This window comes from Panicum virgatum, chromosome 4K, assembly GCF_016808335.1.
Source record: "Panicum virgatum strain AP13 chromosome 4K, P.virgatum_v5, whole genome shotgun sequence".
NCBI lineage: Eukaryota > Viridiplantae > Streptophyta > Magnoliopsida > Poales > Poaceae > Panicum > Panicum virgatum.
In genome coordinates, this window is record NC_053139.1 from 6,160,277 (window position 1) to 6,179,021 (window position 18,745).

The 18,745-nt window shown below is 49.0% G+C and overlaps 4 protein-coding genes across 6 annotated transcripts; 3 read left to right on the plus strand and 1 right to left on the minus strand.

Moving 5' to 3' along the window:
- Positions 1–740: 740 nt before the first annotated feature.
- On the minus strand, positions 741–3,884 carry LOC120702787. Of its 2 annotated transcripts, XM_039986727.1 has the most exons (3): positions 3,621–3,884; positions 1,635–2,103; positions 741–1,220 (listed from the first exon to the last, which is right to left on the minus strand). In XM_039986727.1, exons 2-3 carry the CDS (start codon positions 2,088–2,090, stop codon positions 1,071–1,073), a joined length of 606 nt encoding a protein of 201 aa, XP_039842661.1. In that variant the 5' UTR covers positions 2,091–2,103; positions 3,621–3,884; the 3' UTR covers positions 741–1,070. The 2 variants fall into 2 exon arrangements, with proteins under 2 accessions (XP_039842661.1, XP_039842662.1); XM_039986728.1 differs by having other exon boundaries at positions 1,635–3,875.
- Positions 3,885–6,713: 2,829 nt separating this feature from the next.
- Positions 6,714–8,689, plus strand: LOC120702789 (probable 2-oxoglutarate-dependent dioxygenase ANS). The gene is made up of 2 exons (XM_039986729.1): positions 6,714–7,102; positions 7,540–8,689. The coding sequence occupies exons 1-2, from the start codon at positions 6,878–6,880 to the stop codon at positions 8,383–8,385; spliced, it is 1,071 nt and encodes a 356-aa protein (XP_039842663.1). The 5' UTR covers positions 6,714–6,877; the 3' UTR covers positions 8,386–8,689.
- A 1,062-nt stretch (positions 8,690–9,751) lies between these two features.
- LOC120702790 (probable 2-oxoglutarate-dependent dioxygenase At5g05600) lies at positions 9,752–13,540 on the plus strand. Its single transcript, XM_039986730.1, has 6 exons — positions 9,752–10,070; positions 10,177–10,785; positions 11,876–12,070; positions 12,152–12,402; positions 12,525–12,852; positions 13,065–13,540. Exons 1-6 carry the CDS (start codon positions 9,843–9,845, stop codon positions 13,305–13,307), a joined length of 1,854 nt encoding a protein of 617 aa, XP_039842664.1. The 5' UTR covers positions 9,752–9,842; the 3' UTR covers positions 13,308–13,540.
- A 1,478-nt stretch (positions 13,541–15,018) lies between these two features.
- LOC120702791 (protein SRG1-like) lies at positions 15,019–17,768 on the plus strand. 2 transcript variants are annotated; one of them, XM_039986733.1, is made up of 5 exons: positions 15,019–15,359; positions 16,098–16,435; positions 16,525–16,797; positions 16,948–17,275; positions 17,367–17,768. In XM_039986733.1, exons 2-5 carry the CDS (start codon positions 16,374–16,376, stop codon positions 17,607–17,609), a joined length of 906 nt encoding a protein of 301 aa, XP_039842667.1. In that variant the 5' UTR covers positions 15,019–15,359; positions 16,098–16,373; the 3' UTR covers positions 17,610–17,768. The 2 variants fall into 2 exon arrangements, with proteins under 2 accessions (XP_039842667.1, XP_039842666.1); XM_039986732.1 differs by having other exon boundaries at positions 15,025–15,359; positions 16,538–16,797.
- The last annotated feature ends 977 nt before the right edge of the window (positions 17,769–18,745 follow it).

An 18,745-nucleotide genomic window follows, 5' to 3' on the forward strand; every position in this document is an offset into this window, starting at 1 on the left:
AGCATGCCCTAGCTTTCCTTGAGAAGGATCAATAATTTCTGTTCTATCGTTATCTGATACTCGCACCACCAAATTCAGTCGTGATCCGTACAGTTCATGGAAGATTGCAGTTGCAACCACAGTGTCCCGAAATATCAATCGTAGAAATCTGGTGGCGCCTAACCCTCCTTAGAAGTTAGAACCATGCCCTCAACGCAGCATCGACACAGGCACTGAAGTTAGAACCACTGCGTTCGTCTGGTCATCTCCTCTCCAGCGTTACAGTATTTTCCTCTCACACCACTCCAGCCAGCCCAACAGTATTTTTCTCTCACACCATTCCAGCCTCCAGCTCCAGCCTGCCGAACACAGTGGTTAGCAGTAGCAGTCGATCGTAATTTGCAGGACTACCTGTATGAGGTTTGAGCACTACGTCGACGTAGGAAGGAATATCAGTTGGCTCTCACAGACAACTCCGAGGGTCGCCATCGCACCCCGCTGCCCTCCCCGTTTATCGGGTATCGCCATGGATTGAAGCCGTTCACCAAGGTTCACGTCGTCCACGGACGCGAGCGTGAACTCAGCAAGGCTGGCCGGCGGCGACATGGTAACAATTTTGTTGTCTAGTCAAGACATCCCGATAAAACATACCAGTTCTTAGCGTCATATTCACTCCGATTCTTTCTTTTACTAAACCACCACACTTCGCCTGCTCCGGACGACAGCCTGCGAGCTAATGTTCTGGAAACCAATAGCTGAAATAATGCAGATAAAAAACCTTGGGGGGCTTGGACACAAGGAAGTAAGGTACTCCAGTTTCATGTAGCAATATGTACACGAGACACATCACACGACAGAGTATGCCTCAGTTTCGGCGACTAGTTACAGGCTGAGAAACAAAAGGTTGTACGCTGAGGCTACCATTATCTCGGATTCTAATGCAGCCACAGCTTGTAGAACTATCTATGTCGGGCCAATTGTTACACCGCAGGATCTAGCTACTGGGTCACAAGTAATCTAATTCATCACAGCGTCTTCCAACGCCCCAGGGCAAAATGATGACTGCGCAGCTGTTCCATGAATTTGTCCCATCAGTCATCCAGCTTCACTCCGTAATGATGAGCAAGGTTCCTGATGGTTCCATCCGACACCACATTTTCCAGCATTTGATACTTCTTGCCATTCCCATTAAGTGCTTCTTGCTGCTGCTTTGCCAGTTCCTTCTCCTCGTCCAATAGATTCTGAGACAGTAAAAACAACAGTTTCATGTCAGTATTTTCATGTGTAATTTTCAACTTAAGATCAAAGTCTTTCATTAAAAAAATCAAGATCAAAGTAACAGCATCCACCAACTACCAGTATTGTAGTTAGGTGCAAACCAAGTACTTGCACAGGCACCAATCTGACGAGTATGCATAGTTTTTATATAAGATACGGGCCTCCAGTCTAAGGAATTAACAAATACCTACTACCATGAACTAATCATCTTGTCCCAAACATCATATATATAAGAACAGAGGGAATTGTTTATTGGACATAGCTATTAACAAATTAAGCATACATAGTTGCGCAAAGGTATCAACGCAATATGGATATTTTTGCAGGACTATACGAAGCATGAATGAATGCAATCATGAGCGAACTAAAGAATTTACCTTTATGAGAGCCATGTTCTCTGCCTCTTGCCTCTTTGCAAGGTTTTTCAGTTTCCTCATTGCTTCATACTCACCATCTCCTTGTTTTATCCAGCGGAAATATTTCTTAAGATCAGGGCAAGGAGGGCGATCCCGGAACATCTCAGCCTTTGCATAGGTAGCACGTACAGGCCTTGGCATTCCACCAATTATGAATGGGAAATCAGTCATCAATTCTACAGCAGCCTTGGCCTGCATTTCATCATCCAATTCTACCAACGCGGCAGAAGGTATATCATACGGGATTGTGTAGTTGACAATGAACTCCACATTGGTAACATTTGCACACTGGGCAAGAGCTGCTTTGATGACTGGGGTCGTAACTTGAGGAGAAAGATGGTCGATATATATGGTCCTCTTAACCTTCTCTTCGAAATCAGCATACTCCTTGGAAGCATTTTCTTTGGATGCCTCCATAGAAGGGCAATCTCTGCAGGAATAAGGTTCAACGCTTACTTGCCCTAATCTGTAACTGTTTTGTGCAAGAAGTATGCATACGGATTTCAGGAGAAAAGTGTACAAAAGCATTATAGGCTTAGCGATGAAAAAAATGACAAATACAAACCATATAATTGTTTTTTGGGTGTCATTGACATAGTAAATCTGTTTATCTCTTGTTCATTAGCAGTGGTGGAGCTGCTGAATTTGCATGCGTAGGGCCAACTTCTAAGCGCTTAAACCACTCAACCAAGACATATAATGATAGGTAACTTGTAGAAAAGGGGGAAAACAGCATGATTTAGGATATCCCAATTCCAAGCCTAATTGAACGACAAACTTGATAAAAACTTAAAGCAGTAAAAGAAATGCCTAACTATGGTTGTGTTCTGGATCCAAAATGATAACCAGTGATGCTTCAGTTAAGCTAGATTTTGTAAGTTCTGATGATAAATTTCTAGCTGATGGCGAATGGCGATAGTGGCGATAGAAAAAAAAATGCTGTTTCTTTTACCATCCTGCAAATTCTTCCGATGAACTTTTTAAACAAGAAATTAAATATTTAGTACTTGAATCTGCAATTCAAAAACCTTAGGCAGCTGCTTTCAGCCGGAACATTTCATTTGTAATTTCAAGATTTGGATGGTCCTGCAAGTACTTTTGTCAGCCTTGTAACATGTTAAGACAATCTTTGAGCCATTTTCGTGATGGTGATGAGCTTAACATTAGTTGTATGTACACCTGAATTGACCAGACTATTGAGTATCTCCTTTGTAGGTATGAGATTTTAGGAATCATGGTTTGCTCGTTTGATTGATCATTAGCCAAAAATGTTGTTTCCTTATTTTAGATCAACTGGTGATATTTATGTTTCTAGTGATTGATGCTTCCTGTTATTACCTCCTAGCGAACATAATGAAATGACAATCCATGGATAAGCACCATGTAATCATAATCGCAATCAGTCATTCGGGCAATGAAAATGTTTACTGTCTACCACCACTACCACAGGCAATGGCCGCCAACTGAGGAAGACACTCGCCCCCTCCGTTAGCCCTTCCTGTCAACCGTAGCACCGACGCCGCCTCACCTCGCCAGCCTTGACCCGCCACCGCCCGCTGTGCCTACTGCCGCCGCCAGACGCTCCTCTTAGCCCGCCGGCCATGGAACCCTCCCCCGACGACCCTGAGTGGGAAACCCTAACCTAGCCACCACCATGCCTCAATCCGAGAGAGGGATGAGGAGCAGGCAGGACCCACCCCGTCGCTGGCCGTCTACCGCTACCCACCAGAGTTGGACGAGTAAGAATCGTCGGAGAGAAGAGAGAGTTGTTGAGCAAGAGCGGAGAAGGCGCGGCTCTGGCTGTGGACGCAAGAGCATCTCTCATCCGAGCCCCGACGGATGAGGCCCCCTCTTTCCTCTCCTCCCCGCACACCTCGCTCCCCGACCGGGGAGCACCGACACCGTGGACCCGGAGCCCCAGGGAACAGGAGCAGCAGTAGCACATACCTCGTGGATCCGGCGCCGCCGCCTGTCGCCCGCGGCTCCCTGTCCCGTCCGCGGGGGCGCGACCGCGCGGACGCGTGGAGGCTGCCCGTGATGGGCCGCTTGTCCTGGCTGCGATGGGAGAAGTGGAGAACGGAGGGCGGCGGCAGCGAGGGAGAGAGGAGCCAAGGGCGGCGGCGGCGAGGTCAGAGGAGAATGGCAGCGGTAGCCGATGGGATACGCCGGCAGTGGCAGCGACGAAAGGGTGCGCGTGCGCCGTTTGAAGACGGAGACGCATCTCTACGCTTTCCGCGGATCATTGTAGGGTTTTTGGATTTTCGCCATTATAATTTCTGAATTTTGGAAAAATACCATTATAATTTTTATTATATATGCCATTACAAGTTATCTATTCTGCCGCGCCTCAAGCTGCTAGCTAAGAGAATCTTCAAGAGTTTCTAATATTTTCTTCTCAAAATTGTTGTTTGCCAACTCTCCAAATAAGTATGGAAAGGAAAAAAAGAGACTATCTCCAATAGTCCCTATTTTTCTCCCAAAAATAAGAAGTTGTGGACCCACAAGGATAATTCCACAAAAACTTCTATGGCCGGCGAATAGAAGTTTTTTGCAAGTTAGATTGTCGGTGATTTAGGGCACGGGAGGGCTTGAAATTTGAGGGAAAAGAAAGAAAACGATGAGAGGGTTCCGTTTTACCTCTTACTTTGCCGGTGACGCACCGTGGCGGCTGGAATCGGTGCGGGAAGAAGTGGCGGCAGACGCACTCCATGACGGGTACACCAACAGCGGCGGCCGCGGCTACAAAAACTAAACCCTAAATCTTAGAACGTGAGAAAAATTAAAAGAATAGACCGTATCCATGGCGCGAAGGAAGGACGAGGAACTATTGGAAAGTGTTTTTTTTCCTTTTTCAAAAAAAAACATAAGAATGAAGAAGATAAATATGGTACTCTTGGAGATGCTCCAAGCTAGCGTTGTGACGATTTTTTTTAGAGTGAGTTAAGGTGAGCTGGGGAAGATAAAACGGTGAAGACTCCGATTCCTTCTAGGAGTGGTAATGGACCATGACTTTAATGATCTCTTTACAATTCATAGTCGAACACGATCTTTAAATTTTTTAACTTAAAATTGTATAAGATAGAGTCCGTTCAATAGATCCGGATGGTCTAAATCTAAAATCCTTTACCACCGGGCCTTCGCTAACGGGCCATCAACTAGGGCCACTTCACAACAGGATTACTCGCTAGGCCATGGAAATTTAAGAAGCGGGTCATATTGACAAGAGGTTATTCGGGCCACGCATATGTATGTGGCCCTGGGTTTAAATCCGCCACTGATATTTTTTTATAGATCATTCGGTGCAAAGCATCTCTTGTCTAGGTTTAACAAAAGGATAGGTAGCCTAGTGGTTACAGGAATCTTCTAGGATTTGAGCCTTTTAGGATTTAAGAGCGTTTGTGTTTTCATTAATTTCGAGAATTTGCTAGCTCAATTTTCGAAGATGCTTATAGGGATAAGATTTGCGTACCTATATTCATAGGGGTGAGTGTGCGTGATTCTTAGTGTCTGAGTTGTACTGTGTAATCTAAAAAAAATATATAATTTTCTCAACAACTTGTTATTCTGTGAAAGAGTATGTAGCCTAGGGGTTATAAGAGTTTCGGTAGCATCCTAGATTCTAGGTTGGACTCCCCGTGGGGTGCTTTTAGTGGTAACTGACGTTACCGTCGACAGCGAGACATTTGCGGTAACTCGGTCAATCTCGATGATTTGTCAGCTCAGTCTTCGAAGATGTTCGCAGAAGTAGAATTTGTATTCGTTCGTTCATAGAAGTGAGTGTGTGTGCGTTGTGAGTGATTGAGTTGTTTTGTGTAATCTAAAAAAGGATTTCTCAACTTCTGATTTCCCCCCCTCTTCACCACGTAGTGCGACACTTTAGATTTATGCACATGATGGTATACCATGAGGCTCGTGGATGCAACTTAATTACGTTGACGATGATCAGCTGTGCTGCAGCAGTTCTAGACAACGTAGAAGCTCCTCATCAACTAATCTATCAGCTTTGGACGGTTCTGAGGATTCTATTTTGCTGATGCTCTGCTTTTTGAAAACATCATTCCTCGTCTTGAGTTCAGGTGATCTCAAGCCGAGCATTAGAATCTGAGACGAAGTAGTACGTTCCAATACTTGAGTTCAGCGCAAGGCTTGGTTTGGCTGTTTATCCTGATCGATGACGAATCATTTTGTGCATCGGGCATTTTACGGTACCGGATGGAAAAGGCTACTATCCACATGAATTTGTATGTTCTTGCTCTATCAGAATACCTAACTAACCAACTTTACTCGCAAAAAAAAAACCCCCCTAATAACCAACTACAGGAGATAGAACAAGTTTTTGTGCAGCCATGGAAGTATTCACTTGCAGAGATTGACATTCCCTGTTCTCAAAATATCTCAGCATACGCTAGCTTTCCATCGTAATGGGTCAAGAAATTCTGTGCTGTCGTGGCTTGACGACGCATCACCAAATTCAGTCGCAATCCATACACGTACAGGTCGTGGTCTCACGGAAGATACTTTTGGCTTTGTGAGATCTGGAATGGTAAAAGAAGTAAAATAGGATCTGTACATTTCACTTGTGGTTATGGTTAAGTCCTTTGTTTGGATGCATAAACCAAGCCTTGTCAAGATTGGCCTCGTACGTATATTTTTGGCGGCACACGGACCCGCAATAAATACCATAGAGCGAGCCTGCCAAGAACACTACTCAATAATTCACAGGCGAACAACCAAACAAGCGTACATACTAATCCTACTGCGTAGGGTGGTCCCAGTAGAAAAAATATTGTACCATTCAGTTCAGTAGACAGATCAGTTACCTCCTGTCAACAAAATTCAGAGGCCTTCCTAGTGTTGGATTTTGTTTGAGTTTCAAGGTAAATGAAAAGACTAAGTCTACATCTCCTGTCAATCCATGGACATGGACATTTTTTAGTCAATAATTTTTGTATAGTAAAAATTTTATATCTAGAAAACTCAAAACAATTAATAATTTGAAACGGAGAAATCACGTACAAGGCTGAAGGCTGAGGCAGCCCGTAGCCCTCCGTCGTCCACATGATCTCGCCTCGTTCGGACGCAGGCGGCGAAGAGCTGAGCTCGTCAGCTCGATCGCCGGTATAAATTGGCCACCAGGCACCGACACGAAGTGAACTCACAAGTCACAAGCGTGAGGAAATATCCCAAATTCCCAAGGCATTAGCATGGCGCATCAGGGGCAGCTGGTGCAGGAGGTAGCCGCCGGTGGCCTCGCCGCGCCACCGAGCAGGTACGTGCTGAGGGAGAAGGACCGCCCAACTGGTGGCGGCAGCGCGGCGGCGGAGCTTCTGGACTTCCCCACCGTTGACGTGCAGCGCCTGGCCGAGCCCGGCGACGTCGAGGAGGTCGCCAAGCTCCAAGCGGCGCTCGAATCATGGGGCCTCTTCGCGGTGCGTACGCATATAAAATTATAAATATAAATTATATAATGATGTGGTCGTGTTGATGTCACAATCCAACCGACCAGTGTGTGTGCATGTTGTTCGGCTAGGTTGTAAGTCAGAGCTGCTTGGTCGTGTGTGCGACAAGCTTGGCAACGATGAGCATTTTAGCCTTATTTGCTAATTGCAGGTGGTGTAGTTGTAGGTTTTGTGGCTACTGTACGGTTTTCGGGCTCGGTTTACCTATAAACTGGGTCAATTCTTTTTTTCTTATTAATGTACGCCGAATCGCAAGATTTAGGATCTTTCGAAAATAAATAAATTATATATTCAGAAAATTCAAAACCATCTATCTATAATTTCGAACGTTGAGAGTACCAATAAGTTTGAGTTTTAAAACGTGCACAAATGGAGAGTAGTATATATGAGCTATTTGAAGCTTCCAGGTGACCGGCCATGGCATCCCGGAGGCGCTCCTCGACGACATCCGCGAAGCCACAAGGGAGTTCTTCCACCTGCCGTCAGAGGAGAAGCTCAAGTACGCCAATCAGACCGACGGCGGCGAGTTCCAGAACGAAGGCTACGGCATCGACCGCGTGGACTCCGACGAGCAGATCCTAGACTGGTGCGACCGGTTCTACCTCCAGGTCCAGCCGGAGGAGATGCGGCAGCTGCGGCTCTGGCCCAGCCGCCCGCCGTCCCTCGGGAAGCTCCTGCACGAGTACACGCTGCGGAGCGAGCTGGTGGCCAGGCAAGTGCTCAGGGCCATGGCGAGGGCCCTGGGCTTCGAGGAGGAGTTCTTCGCCGGCCGCCGCGTCGGCGAGCAGGTGGCCTCGTACGCGCGCTTCACCGACTATCCGCCGTGCCCGCGGCCAGAGACCGACAACTCCGTGATCACCACCCTCCTCCTGGACCCCGACGTCGGCGGCCTCCAGGTGCTCAGGGGCGGGCGGTGGGTCGGCGTGCCCGTGCTCGGCCGCGGCGAGCTGCTGCTGGTCGTCGGCGACGAGATGGAGATCATGAGCAACGCGGCGTTCCGGGCGCTGACGCACCGCGTGGTGGCGAGCGGCAGGGAGAGGATGTCGCTGGTGCTCTTCTACCAGCCGGAGCCGCACCGGGACCTGGAGCCCGCGGCGGAGCTGGTGGACGCGGCGCGGCCGGCGCGGTACAGGAGGCTCGGCGTCAAGGACTTCGGCGACGGGTTCTGGGACGCGTTCGCGCTCGGCGAGCCCACCATCGACTTCCTCGACGCCAGGGTCGGCAAGGAGGCGGCGGCCGTCTCCGGCGCTTGATATGAAGCCGACGATGATGTTTTGGTCGCATGGATCCCGGCAGACTCGCCCAAACTGATGAGACGAACTATCCAGAATAATCTCTGCATGTAAAAAGTTTGTAAACTAGGAGTCGAGCGAGTCCTCTGCAGAGCTTGCTTTGTTAGTGCGGTTTGTGTTGAGGGTGATGCATGGAACAGCGACACTTTTGCGTCGAGAAAAAAAAAAGACTTCCCCCATTTCAAATTACATATGTTGTTTTGATTTTCCATGGGAAAAAAAGACTTCCCTCATTTCAAATAAATTACATGTCGTTTTGATTTTCTATGTATCTAGGCATAGCATACATCTAGATAAATAGTAATATTATAGGCCATTTTGGTTTTCTATTTGCTGTTTATTTTCAAAAGTGGTATCTTGAATCATGCAGGTGAATTAGAATCTTCATTTGCCTCTGCAACCAAGAAAACCAAGCAACATATTGAACTGTCAACTGTCACGTTGGAATGGATGGACGAAGAATTTCTATGGAGCCAATTCCCTCAATGCCATTAAAATTTTCGTCAATCCCTTGAATGCCATTGACCCCACATGTCATAGACACAAAAAAAATCCCTTCAATGCCATTCAGTGGCATTCAAGGAATTGGCGAAAATTTCAATGGCATTCAGGGAATTGATTCAATTTCTATGCCCCGGTTGGCATGGCACCCGTATCTACCGTACCGATCGCAGTCAGAGCCGATGGTGGCAGATCGCATCTCCTCAACAAAATGAAGCACTGACAAATACCAACCCATCTCAAAAATCTTGCTTGACCTGTCACTCTATCACTGAACATCCGTCAGGACCGTTTCATCCATGTCTGGTTCCAACCGCTGCCTTTATTCCCCCAATTCTGTAATTTTGTGGCACCCATTCACAAACCCCATTCATAGTTTAGCCAAACTATAAAAAAGGGATCAGGGTTATGGGGTAAAATCATACACAAAAGAGAGGACTGAGTGTTATGGGTAAAATTATACACAAAATAAGGGTTTAGCCAAACTTACTCAGCCACACGAAAAAGACAAATTGTATATAAAATAAACTAAATGACATAGTTTAGGATCAGAGTTTATTCAGACTTCGACTATACCTGAAGAGAGTAAATTGAATTTTTTTCTTTGTAAAATCTCTCATTTGAGATTTAGAGTCTAAAGAGTGACTTTGGTAGTATATGATAGCATATATCCACCGGATTAATCCTTTATCTAATAAAATATTAAACAATGGATTGGCTAAGATGCGATTATGACCATGTCACAAAGTTTGGACGCTGCTCCTTGCCACGTGTACACCGTAGACGCCACGGAGCACAACCGCGGCTATAAAACAAGCACCGTCCCTTGGCCTGTGAAGTAGATAGCCTCGCAAGTTAGGGCCAAGGAAACGAAAACTCGCCAGCCGTGCGCCCGTGTACAGGATCGACCCAGCACCATGGTGCACCAGGCTCAGGGGCAGATGGTGCAGGAGGTGGCCGCCGGCAGCCTCCCCGCGCCGCCGAGCCGGTACGTGCTGAGGGAGGAGCACCGCCCAATCGGCGGCAGCGTGGCGGCGGAGCTGCTGGACTTCCCCACCGTGGACCTGCAGCGTCTGGCCGAACCCGGCGACGTCGAGGAGGCCGCCAAGCTCCGGTCGGCGCTCGAGTCCTGGGGCCTCTTCGCGGTACGCATGTTTATTTGCCACTGTCATGTTGGTTTAATTCAGACAAGGCTTTCTACGTGGCAGTTCACCATGGATAGTATTGGACAACCTTTTAATTAATTGCTAGGTGACCGGCCACGGCATGCCGGAGTCGCTCCTCGCCGGCGTGCGCGCCGCGGGGTTGGAGTTCTTCCACCTGCCGCCGGAGGAGAAGCTGCGGCACGCCAACCGGACGGACGACGGCGAGTTCCAGCCGGATGGGTACGGCATCGACCGCGTGGACACCGACGAGCAGGTCCTCGACTGGTGCGACCGGCTCTACCTCGCCGTGCAGCCGGAGGAGCGGCGGCGGGCGCGGTTCTGGCCCGCGAACCCGCCGTCGCTCGCGGGGCTCCTGCACGAGTACGCCCAGGGCAGCCAGCGGGTGGCCCGGCGCGTGCTCGCGGCCATGGCGACGGCGCTGGGCCTCGGCGAGGAGTTCTTCCTCCGCCGCGTCGGTGACAGGGCCGCCGCGGACGCGCGCTTCACCTACTACCCGCCGTGCCCGCGCCCGGAGCTCGTGCACGGGCTCAAGCCCCACACGGACAACTCGGTGGTCACCGTGCTCCTCCTCGACCCCGACGTCGGCGGGCTGCAGGTGCTCAGGGACGACGGGCGGTGGGTGGACGTGCCCGTGCCCGGCCGCGGCGAGCTGCTCGTCGTGGTCGGGGACGAGATGGAGATCCTGAGCAACGCGGCGTTCCGGGCGCCGACGCACCGCGTGGTGGCGAGCGCCGGCGGGGAGAGGATGACGCTGGCGCTCTTCTTCCAGCCGGAGCCGCAGAAGGACCTGGTGCCCGCCGAGGAGCTGGTCGGCGAGGGCCGGCCGGCGCGGTACAGGAAGCTCAAGGCCAAAGCCTTCGGCGACGGGTTCTGGGACGCGTTCGCGCTCGGCGAGCGCACCATCGACTTCCTCAAGGTCAAGGTCGAGCAGGAACAGCAGGAACTCAAGGCGGCCTGAGCCTGGCCTGACCCCAGCTCTAGCTTGTTGATCGAGTATTCGAGCCCGTGTCAGTGTGACCTACTCACCTGTCGTGAGCACCATCTTTCCACGTTGTACACTTCCCCTATGCCAGTGCCAGTACCAGTGTCAGTGTCAGTGTCGATCGGTACACGATAGTAAGTTGTTCACGGAATAATCTGGATGGGCGTGATGGAATAAAGCCGGTGTTGATGCGCTAGTGTCAAGTCTGTTCCCAATGGTTCAAGCAGGATAGGTGTGCCGTGTGCGGGCTCCCCTAGCCGCCGTAGGCGCCGGCCGCGCGGCGAGTTCTGGCGACGGCAACGTGGCGTCGTGTTCGCCGTGGACGAATACGGCCGCCGCCCCGCCGCCGTCTTGGACCGCTAGGTGCCTAGGTCGATCGATAGCCGGCGGCGGCTGCAATCGATCGGAATCCTGTGGAGCGGGAACAGGACGCCGATGCGCCGCCACGACGACGGCGCGACACCGCCGGATCCGTGTGACTCCGGCGCTCCGCGCCGCCGCCGCGCCTGACGCACGGAGACTCGCCGCGCACGCCTAGCCCCGCCGCCCGCCCTTCTCTGGTGGTCCAGCGAGTTCCGGGCGACCGTATCTGATCAGGCTGACGCCGGACGGCAACGGCACGCGCGACGTGGCTGCTGTTGGCGCAGCCCGCACACGTAGGACTAGACGACGAACACGGCCATGCCCTGACACAATAATTATTCAGAGCCACTCGGCTAGCTGCTCGCAGGCCGGAAAACAAGCACGCATGGGAAGAGCAGTGGAGGAACCCCGGCCGATGCCGCTTCTGCCGGTGCAGGAGCTCGCCGGCGCCGGCGACGACGTGCCGGCCCGGTACGTCGCGCGCGCAACAAACGACGCCGAGGCCGTGGCGGCGGCCGCGCCGGTCCCCGTCATCGACGTCGGCCTCCTGTGCCAGCTGCAGCCGCGCGGCGAGAGCGCCACCGCCGAGGCCGCGAGGCTCCGGACGGCTCTCGAATCCTGGGGCCTCTTCCTGGTACATGCGCACATCCACGCGCCTTAGCTTGCTCGCGAGCCTCGAGTGATCTTGTGCGCGATCGATTCGATCCATTTCCAGGTCGCCAACCACGGCATCGAGGCCCCTCTCATGGACGCCGTGATGGAGGCGTCGAGGGGGTTCTTCCGGCAGCCGCTGGAGGAGAAGCAGAGGTACACGAACATGGCCGACGGCGAGCACTTCCAGCTCGAGGGGTACGGGAACGACCGGGTGGCATCCGAGGGCCAGGTCCTGGACTGGTGCGACCGCCTCTACCTCAAGGTGGAGCCCCAAGACGAGAGGAACCTTCCACTATGGCCCACGCGTCTCAGGTGATCTTCAGTTGCTGGCTGCTGATGTTGCAAAACTTTTTTTTTCAGAAGAGATTTTACATGTCCAAAAGTATTCAGATTTCAGACTATATTAGCCGTGCCATGGCCGCCTTTCTATGCAGGGGCGTGCTGCAGGAGTTCACCGCGGAATGCACGAAGCTGAAGGATCGCCTCCTCCCGGAAATGGCGAAGCTGCTGGAGCTTGACGACGACTACTTCGGCGACCAGTTCGGTGACAAGGCTGACACCCACGCCAGATTCAGCTACTACCCCCCGTGCCCGAGGCCGGATCTCGTGTTCGGCCTCAAACCTCACTCCGACGGCAGCTTCGTGACGCTTCTCATGGTCGACAGCAGCGTTGGTGGGCTTCAGGTTCTCAGAGACGGAGTCTGGTATGATGTGCCGACCAGACCTCGCACCCTGCTCATTAACCTAGGAGACCAAATGGAGGTAACGAACTGTCAGTAGCAAAATGCATGTTCAGAATCATCTTTTCATGATTGGAAAGGAAAAATTGAATAGAATGGTTTTTTATAATGTTTATTACGACTAGAAGATAGAAAAGGTTTTATGATGATGTCCTTGTTTACTTGAACTATGCATTCTTTTTGCACACAGATAATGAGCAATTGTTGAACTGTTTTGTGTGTGTGTGTGCACAGATAATGAGCAATGGGATCTTCAGGAGCCCAGTGCATAGGGTTGTGACGAATGCAGAGAAGGAGCGGCTGTCAGTGGCTCTGTTTTATTCTGTAGATCCTGAAAGAGAAATCCAGCCCGCGGGTAAACTGGTAGATGAGAACCATCAAGCACTTTACAAGAAGGTGAAAATCAAAGAATATGTTGCTGGGCTCTTTGAACACTTCTCTCAAGGAAAGATGGTCATCGACACTGCAAGGATATAGATGTAGTATATCTACGTAGTAAAAGTCAAAAGTAAATAAGGACTAGACTGGAAACTGCAATATGTCAACTTGTGTTGAATATTTTTTTTTGTTAGAAAATAAGGTGTACTTAAGTCGTTGTGGCTGGCTTGCCTCATCAATATGTGTTCTTTTTAAAAGATAGAAGTGAAATGCGATAGAATAGATAGAACAGGGGCATTGTCCTAACGTGACATACCAATAATCTCTTTTCACTCTTTGCGTTTGACTTTAACACCGGAATAATATCCTTAGTGGACAAGAGATTCGTTATATTATTTGCAAACACTGGAATTGAGTAAAAATACAATTCAAATATCTCATAATCATGTACAATTAATTCATTGTAAGATCTAGTACTCCATTATTACTTTATCTATTTTCTAAACATTTTTATGACATTCTCGAAGTATTTTTACTAATAATATGGTATTAATCCCTTCAATTTATAATACGAATTTTTGGAAGGACATTCTTAAATATTAAATTTTAAATGAAAATGTTTTGAAAGTTATTATTGGGCAAAATTGGAGGGGGTTGCACGGTGTCATAGGCACTGTTTTAATTTCCGGCCGGTCTCCGGTAACCGCCGGGCTCTGGTACCGGTATACCGGTCCGGTTTGGCCGGTTCCCGGTCGGAACCGGTGGAATTCAAATTTGAATTCAAATGGCGCAGTTCAACCGGTTCCCGGTATACCGGCCGGTTTGACTGGTAACCGGTCAAATTCAAAATTTTTTCTTTTTTGGTTTAAATTTAAATGCCCGCAAAGTATACTAAATAAATGTTTGTATAATATATTTTAGTCTAAATGATCCCTCCAGCCCTCTTTTGTACTACTTTTACATTGTATTTGTATATTTTTGTATGCACGTTTTTTTGTTTAACTTCAAATCCCTGCAAACTATACTAAATGAACGAATTTTTTAGAAAATTTGACACCATTAGATTCGTCGCACCTTGAAGTATTTTTAGAATTTTTTTGAGAATTTTTTATTTTTTTAATTTAAATTTAAATTTTGAATTTAGACCGGTTTGGTACCGGTCCAAACCGGAACCGGGCCGGACCGGTTTGACGGGTAACCGGTCAGACCGGATCGGTTCCCACCGGTTAGGTGAATCCTGGTCATAGGTGCGACTGCGAGCGGAAGCCTCGCAGAAGGCCCACCTGCAGCCCAGGGCATGCTCGCCCACGCCGCCACCGCCTCCGTCTCCGACGGATCCGCCGTCAATCAACTGTCCTTAACAGCTTCCCGCGCTCTCCCGTCCAGTGCCTCGCCTCCTCGACAACCCTCCCTCCCTGATCTTCGGCGGCAAGGTCACGGAGAAGAAGAACCATACCTCCGGCTGTAGTGAGTACGACGCCTCTTCTGTGACGAGTCGTCTCGCACTCACGCATGCGACCTCTAGTATTTGTGAAATTGGAGCTCGGAACGGTGGTGTGGATTAACAGTGACAATTATTTCGATTTCCGGTTTCTTCAAAAAAAACAGTTATTTCGATTTCGAAGCGCAGAAGGGCCGGGCCCAATGATGCACATCATTATGGAGAGAACCCAAAACGACCTCAGATTGGGCCTGGCCAATTACGCGCTTCGCTGGCCCATCCACGGCGAATCGCCGCCGCCGCCGCCGCCGGTCTCTCGACTTCCCGTCGACGGCGCTGGGATCCCTATGCCGCGGCGGTGGCTTGACCGAAATTCCGGTGATTGAATCCAGATCCAGTAATCACACCGCCAAGAGGCGCACTGATCGTTGGTCCGGAAAAGTAGCAGCCTTGCAAGCTCGTCGCGCGGCCATCGCTTTCCGTCGCCCCTGCCGGTGGCCGCCAAACAGTTTACGCTGCCTGCCTGCCTCCACAACTTCCGACAGCCGCACAGATCGCCTCCGCTCGTGTCTGATTTCGGCGAACCCTATTCCCATTCCCCTTTTGTGTGCGTCGTTGATGCAGATAAGGTGCTTGCCCAGAAGCAAATGCGTGCCTTGTGCGGGGAGCGCACAATTGCAGCAAGCAACAGATCAACCACTGACCGACAGGTTAGCTCTCATCTCTTCGTTTCATTCTGTTGTCTCAGTTGGTATGTTAAATCAGTCTGAATTGTCTGGATTTTGCCATTGGATCTGTACAAAATGCTCTAAATTTCTGGGTTCTGGAAATTTTGAGATTTTATAGTCGGATAATATTTGGTTGTTAAGGACATCACTGCCGGGTTTGATCAAATCGCTCCAAGTTAGCATCATTCGCTTATCGAATTACCTTTTTTTAAAGGAGAAATCGAAGCACCTCTCTCTATCATTTTGCCGCAGCGTGCATATTTGCAGCAGACAAATCGAGAAACTAAATTTTGTACTGGTTTCATCATTTAATGAACCATTGGACTGAAAACCTTTTATCAAAAGGGAGAGAGAAATGATTGGACTAAATTTTGTACCTCTCTTTTCTCGGTCATACTGATTGGAGTGCAAATGTGCAATAAGCTTAATTATTCCTCAGAAAAAAAAATCTTAATTTGCTTAACACGCTTATTCTCAGCCGACTAAATTAGAAACTAAAGAAACGTGTATTCTGATGGAACTAGTTGGTTTAGTGCACAATTATTAAAGCTGGAACTTCCTGTTGACTAGAGATATTTCTCAAGTTGTGGTCCAGATGAATTAATAGGCAATATTTTATTTATGCTATTTTATCGGTCAGATAGGGACTGCGATGCCTATATGTGGTTGGTGGCTGGTCTATTCTTGACTATATGAAACTCATGTATTTCTGTTCACTAGAACTGTGCCAATTTGCCAACTGAAGGTGGACTTTAAGCCCCTTGTGAGCTAGTGAAGTCTAGCAGCAATAAACTCAAGGAAAACATTCCACCAGGGTAATAATGGCGGATGAATCATGGAGGATACCTATGTTAGTGCAAGAACTGGCAGCCAAGGTGCAGCAGCCACCAAGCAGATATGTGCAGCCGGAGCAGTATCATCCCGTCAGCCTACTGGTTGGTGCTGAGAAGCCGGAGCCCATCCCTGTAATTGACCTTAGCCGGCTTTTGGCTGCTGATGGTGCGGATGATGAGGGAAGCAAGCTCCGGTTCGCCTTGCAGAGCTGGGGGCTCTTCCTGGTGATCCTTTCAGCTCTTGTTCTTGTTCTTCTTGCATGCTGCTAGTTTTATTGCGCCTTTTGACATGCAAGAGATGATGTGTATGTTAGCTTGTATATTCAGGTCGATAACCATGAAATTGAAACTTCTTTGATGGATGATTTGATCAACGCATCAAGAGAGTTTTTCCATCTGCCACTCGAAGAGAAACAGAAGTGCAGTAACTTGATAGACGGCAAACATTTCCAGGTGGAAGGATATGGAAATGACCCAGTGGCATCAAAGGATCAAACCCTGGATTGGTTGGACCGACTTCATCTCAGGGTAGAGCCAGAAGATGAGAGGAATCTTGTCCATTGGCCGGAACATCCCAATTCTTTTAGGTAATGTTGTCTAGTATTTTGCAAGAGTAGATTGCATTTACTTGTTTATAGCATGAGTATCATACACCATCACTGATGTACCTAAAGTTGGAAGCGATAGTATCAGTAATCCGAAATAGTTCGACTGGACTAATTTGAAGCTATTTGCAGGGCTCTTTTACATGAGTACACGTTGAGCTGCAAGAGAATCAAAGATTGTATCCTTCGGGCAATGGCCAAGTCTCTAGGACTTAATGAAGATTACATTGTTTCCCAGTTTAGCAACAAGGCTCCCAGTTTCGCCAGATTCAACTACTACCCACCCTGTCCAAGACCAGATATTGTCTTTGGCGTCAAGCCTCACTCTGACAGCGGTGTTCTTACCATTCTTCTCATGGACAAAGATGTTGGTGGACTTCAAGTTCTTAGAGATGGCGTGTGGCACAATGTTCCAACAAATCCTCACAGGTTGTTGATTAACATAGGAGACTACGTAGAGGTACTTACAACTCCAAATTATCTGCATTTTTATTTCTGTCATGATGCAGATTCTGGTTGTTGATCCTCTGATATGATCCTTACCGACACAGATAATGAGTAATGGGATCTTCAAGAGCCCAGTGCACAGGGCTGTCACAAACGCGGGGAAGGAGAGGATCTCTTTGGCTATGTTCCATGGCCTGGATCCCGAGAAAGAGATTGAGCCGGCGACAGCTCTGTTACATGAGAAGCAACCAGCACGGTACAGGAAAATCAAAGCAAAGGAGTACCTTGCTGGGTTCTACGAACATTTTTGTAGAGGAGCAAGATTTATAGACTCCGTGAAGATCTAAGGGAGGTAGCTTAGTTTCTAACGGAGTATCAATGGTGAGTCAAGAATGTCTTCTTTGTCGTGTGATGTACGTATATAATATGGATCACCAGATGAATGTGCTGAAGATGATTTAAAGAACCCACCGCTGGGATTTTATATAAATATTTTTTCTTCGACACGAGGCTATACTCCATTTCCATTACCATGAACGGAATTTCCAAACGTCACGGAACAGATCCCATCGGGCGATTTTGTATAAATGCAAAGGAGTTTCTTATGATTTACAGTGGTTCACGTTGACAAAATGCATGTCGCAAGGTACAGAATGTTTCAGGGGAGGCGATAAAGTCTGTTGCGTGATAAGGCACTTGGTTACTGGATTACTGAGTTTGCACTTGAATCCAAGAGCTGCGCTGCGTAGTCCTCGGTCTTCCCGTACCGCCTGGGCCTCTCCTCGTCCACCAGCTCCGGCACCGGCTCGATCACCTTCTCCGGGTCCAGCGTGAAGAACATCGTCAGCGACACCCGCTCGCGCTCAGGGTTGGTCACCACCTCCACCTCGGCGATCAGGAAACTGGTGGCAACTCACAATTTGACAGCAGAGCCGTCCCATGGATCAGCTCTGCAGCTGTGCCTGAAGGAAGGAGGCTGCGCCTGCCACCACCGTACCATGGTCGCCGCCCTACCCTTCGAGCCTGAACTCCTTGCCGTTCACGGTTCACCAGGTTGGAGTGCTCCTGATGCCTCTCTTCAAGCCGGTCTGCCGGATGGAGGCTGTAGAATTGCGTCGTCACCTTCATCATTTGATTTCGATCGGCAAGTAAACCTGGCTCGATCCCATGCCCAACGGAGTTCAGGGCAGAACCCAGCACATGATCACTTTAACCTTTTGTTTTTTTTTCCGCGATCGTGCCTAAGCATGTTTTTCATTAAGAAGAAAGCAATTACAGACACGAACTTATACGGTCAAATAGAAGTTGACCAACACAAGAGCACAAAGGACTAAAAGCAGAGAAACACTGAAGAAACACACACACAAACGAGAAAAACACCAAGACTACACAGAACAGTGACACCCGAACCTGCGAACCTAGCCAAACCCACACAACTGAACCTGCTAAAAGAAAACTACATCGCCAAAGGAGCGAAGATCTG

What these genes read in the sequence shown, in the direction of transcription:
- LOC120702787 (XM_039986728.1), bottom strand. Translation starts at nt 2,201, where the DNA reads ATGCTTTTGTACACTTTTCTCCTGAAATCCGTATGCATACTTCTTGCA. An exon ending in AGAACATGGCTCTCATAAAG is followed by an intron (nt 1,221 to 1,634) that starts GTAAATTCTTTA and finishes TTACTGTCTCAG; the next exon opens with AATCTATTGGACGAGGAGAA.
- LOC120702789 (XM_039986729.1), top strand. Translation starts at nt 6,878, where the DNA reads ATGGCGCATCAGGGGCAGCTGGTGCAGGAGGTAGCCGCCGGTGGCCTC. An exon ending in AATCATGGGGCCTCTTCGCG is followed by an intron (nt 7,103 to 7,539) that starts GTGCGTACGCAT and finishes TGAAGCTTCCAG; the next exon opens with GTGACCGGCCATGGCATCCC.
- LOC120702790 (XM_039986730.1), top strand. Translation starts at nt 9,843, where the DNA reads ATGGTGCACCAGGCTCAGGGGCAGATGGTGCAGGAGGTGGCCGCCGGC. An exon ending in AATCCTGGGGCCTCTTCCTG is followed by an intron (nt 12,071 to 12,151) that starts GTACATGCGCAC and finishes ATCCATTTCCAG; the next exon opens with GTCGCCAACCACGGCATCGA. An exon ending in CTATGGCCCACGCGTCTCAG is followed by an intron (nt 12,403 to 12,524) that starts GTGATCTTCAGT and finishes CTTTCTATGCAG; the next exon opens with GGGCGTGCTGCAGGAGTTCA.
- LOC120702791 (XM_039986732.1), top strand. Translation starts at nt 16,199, where the DNA reads ATGGCGGATGAATCATGGAGGATACCTATGTTAGTGCAAGAACTGGCA. An exon ending in AGAGCTGGGGGCTCTTCCTG is followed by an intron (nt 16,436 to 16,537) that starts GTGATCCTTTCA and finishes TTGTATATTCAG; the next exon opens with GTCGATAACCATGAAATTGA. An exon ending in ACATAGGAGACTACGTAGAG is followed by an intron (nt 17,276 to 17,366) that starts GTACTTACAACT and finishes TTACCGACACAG; the next exon opens with ATAATGAGTAATGGGATCTT.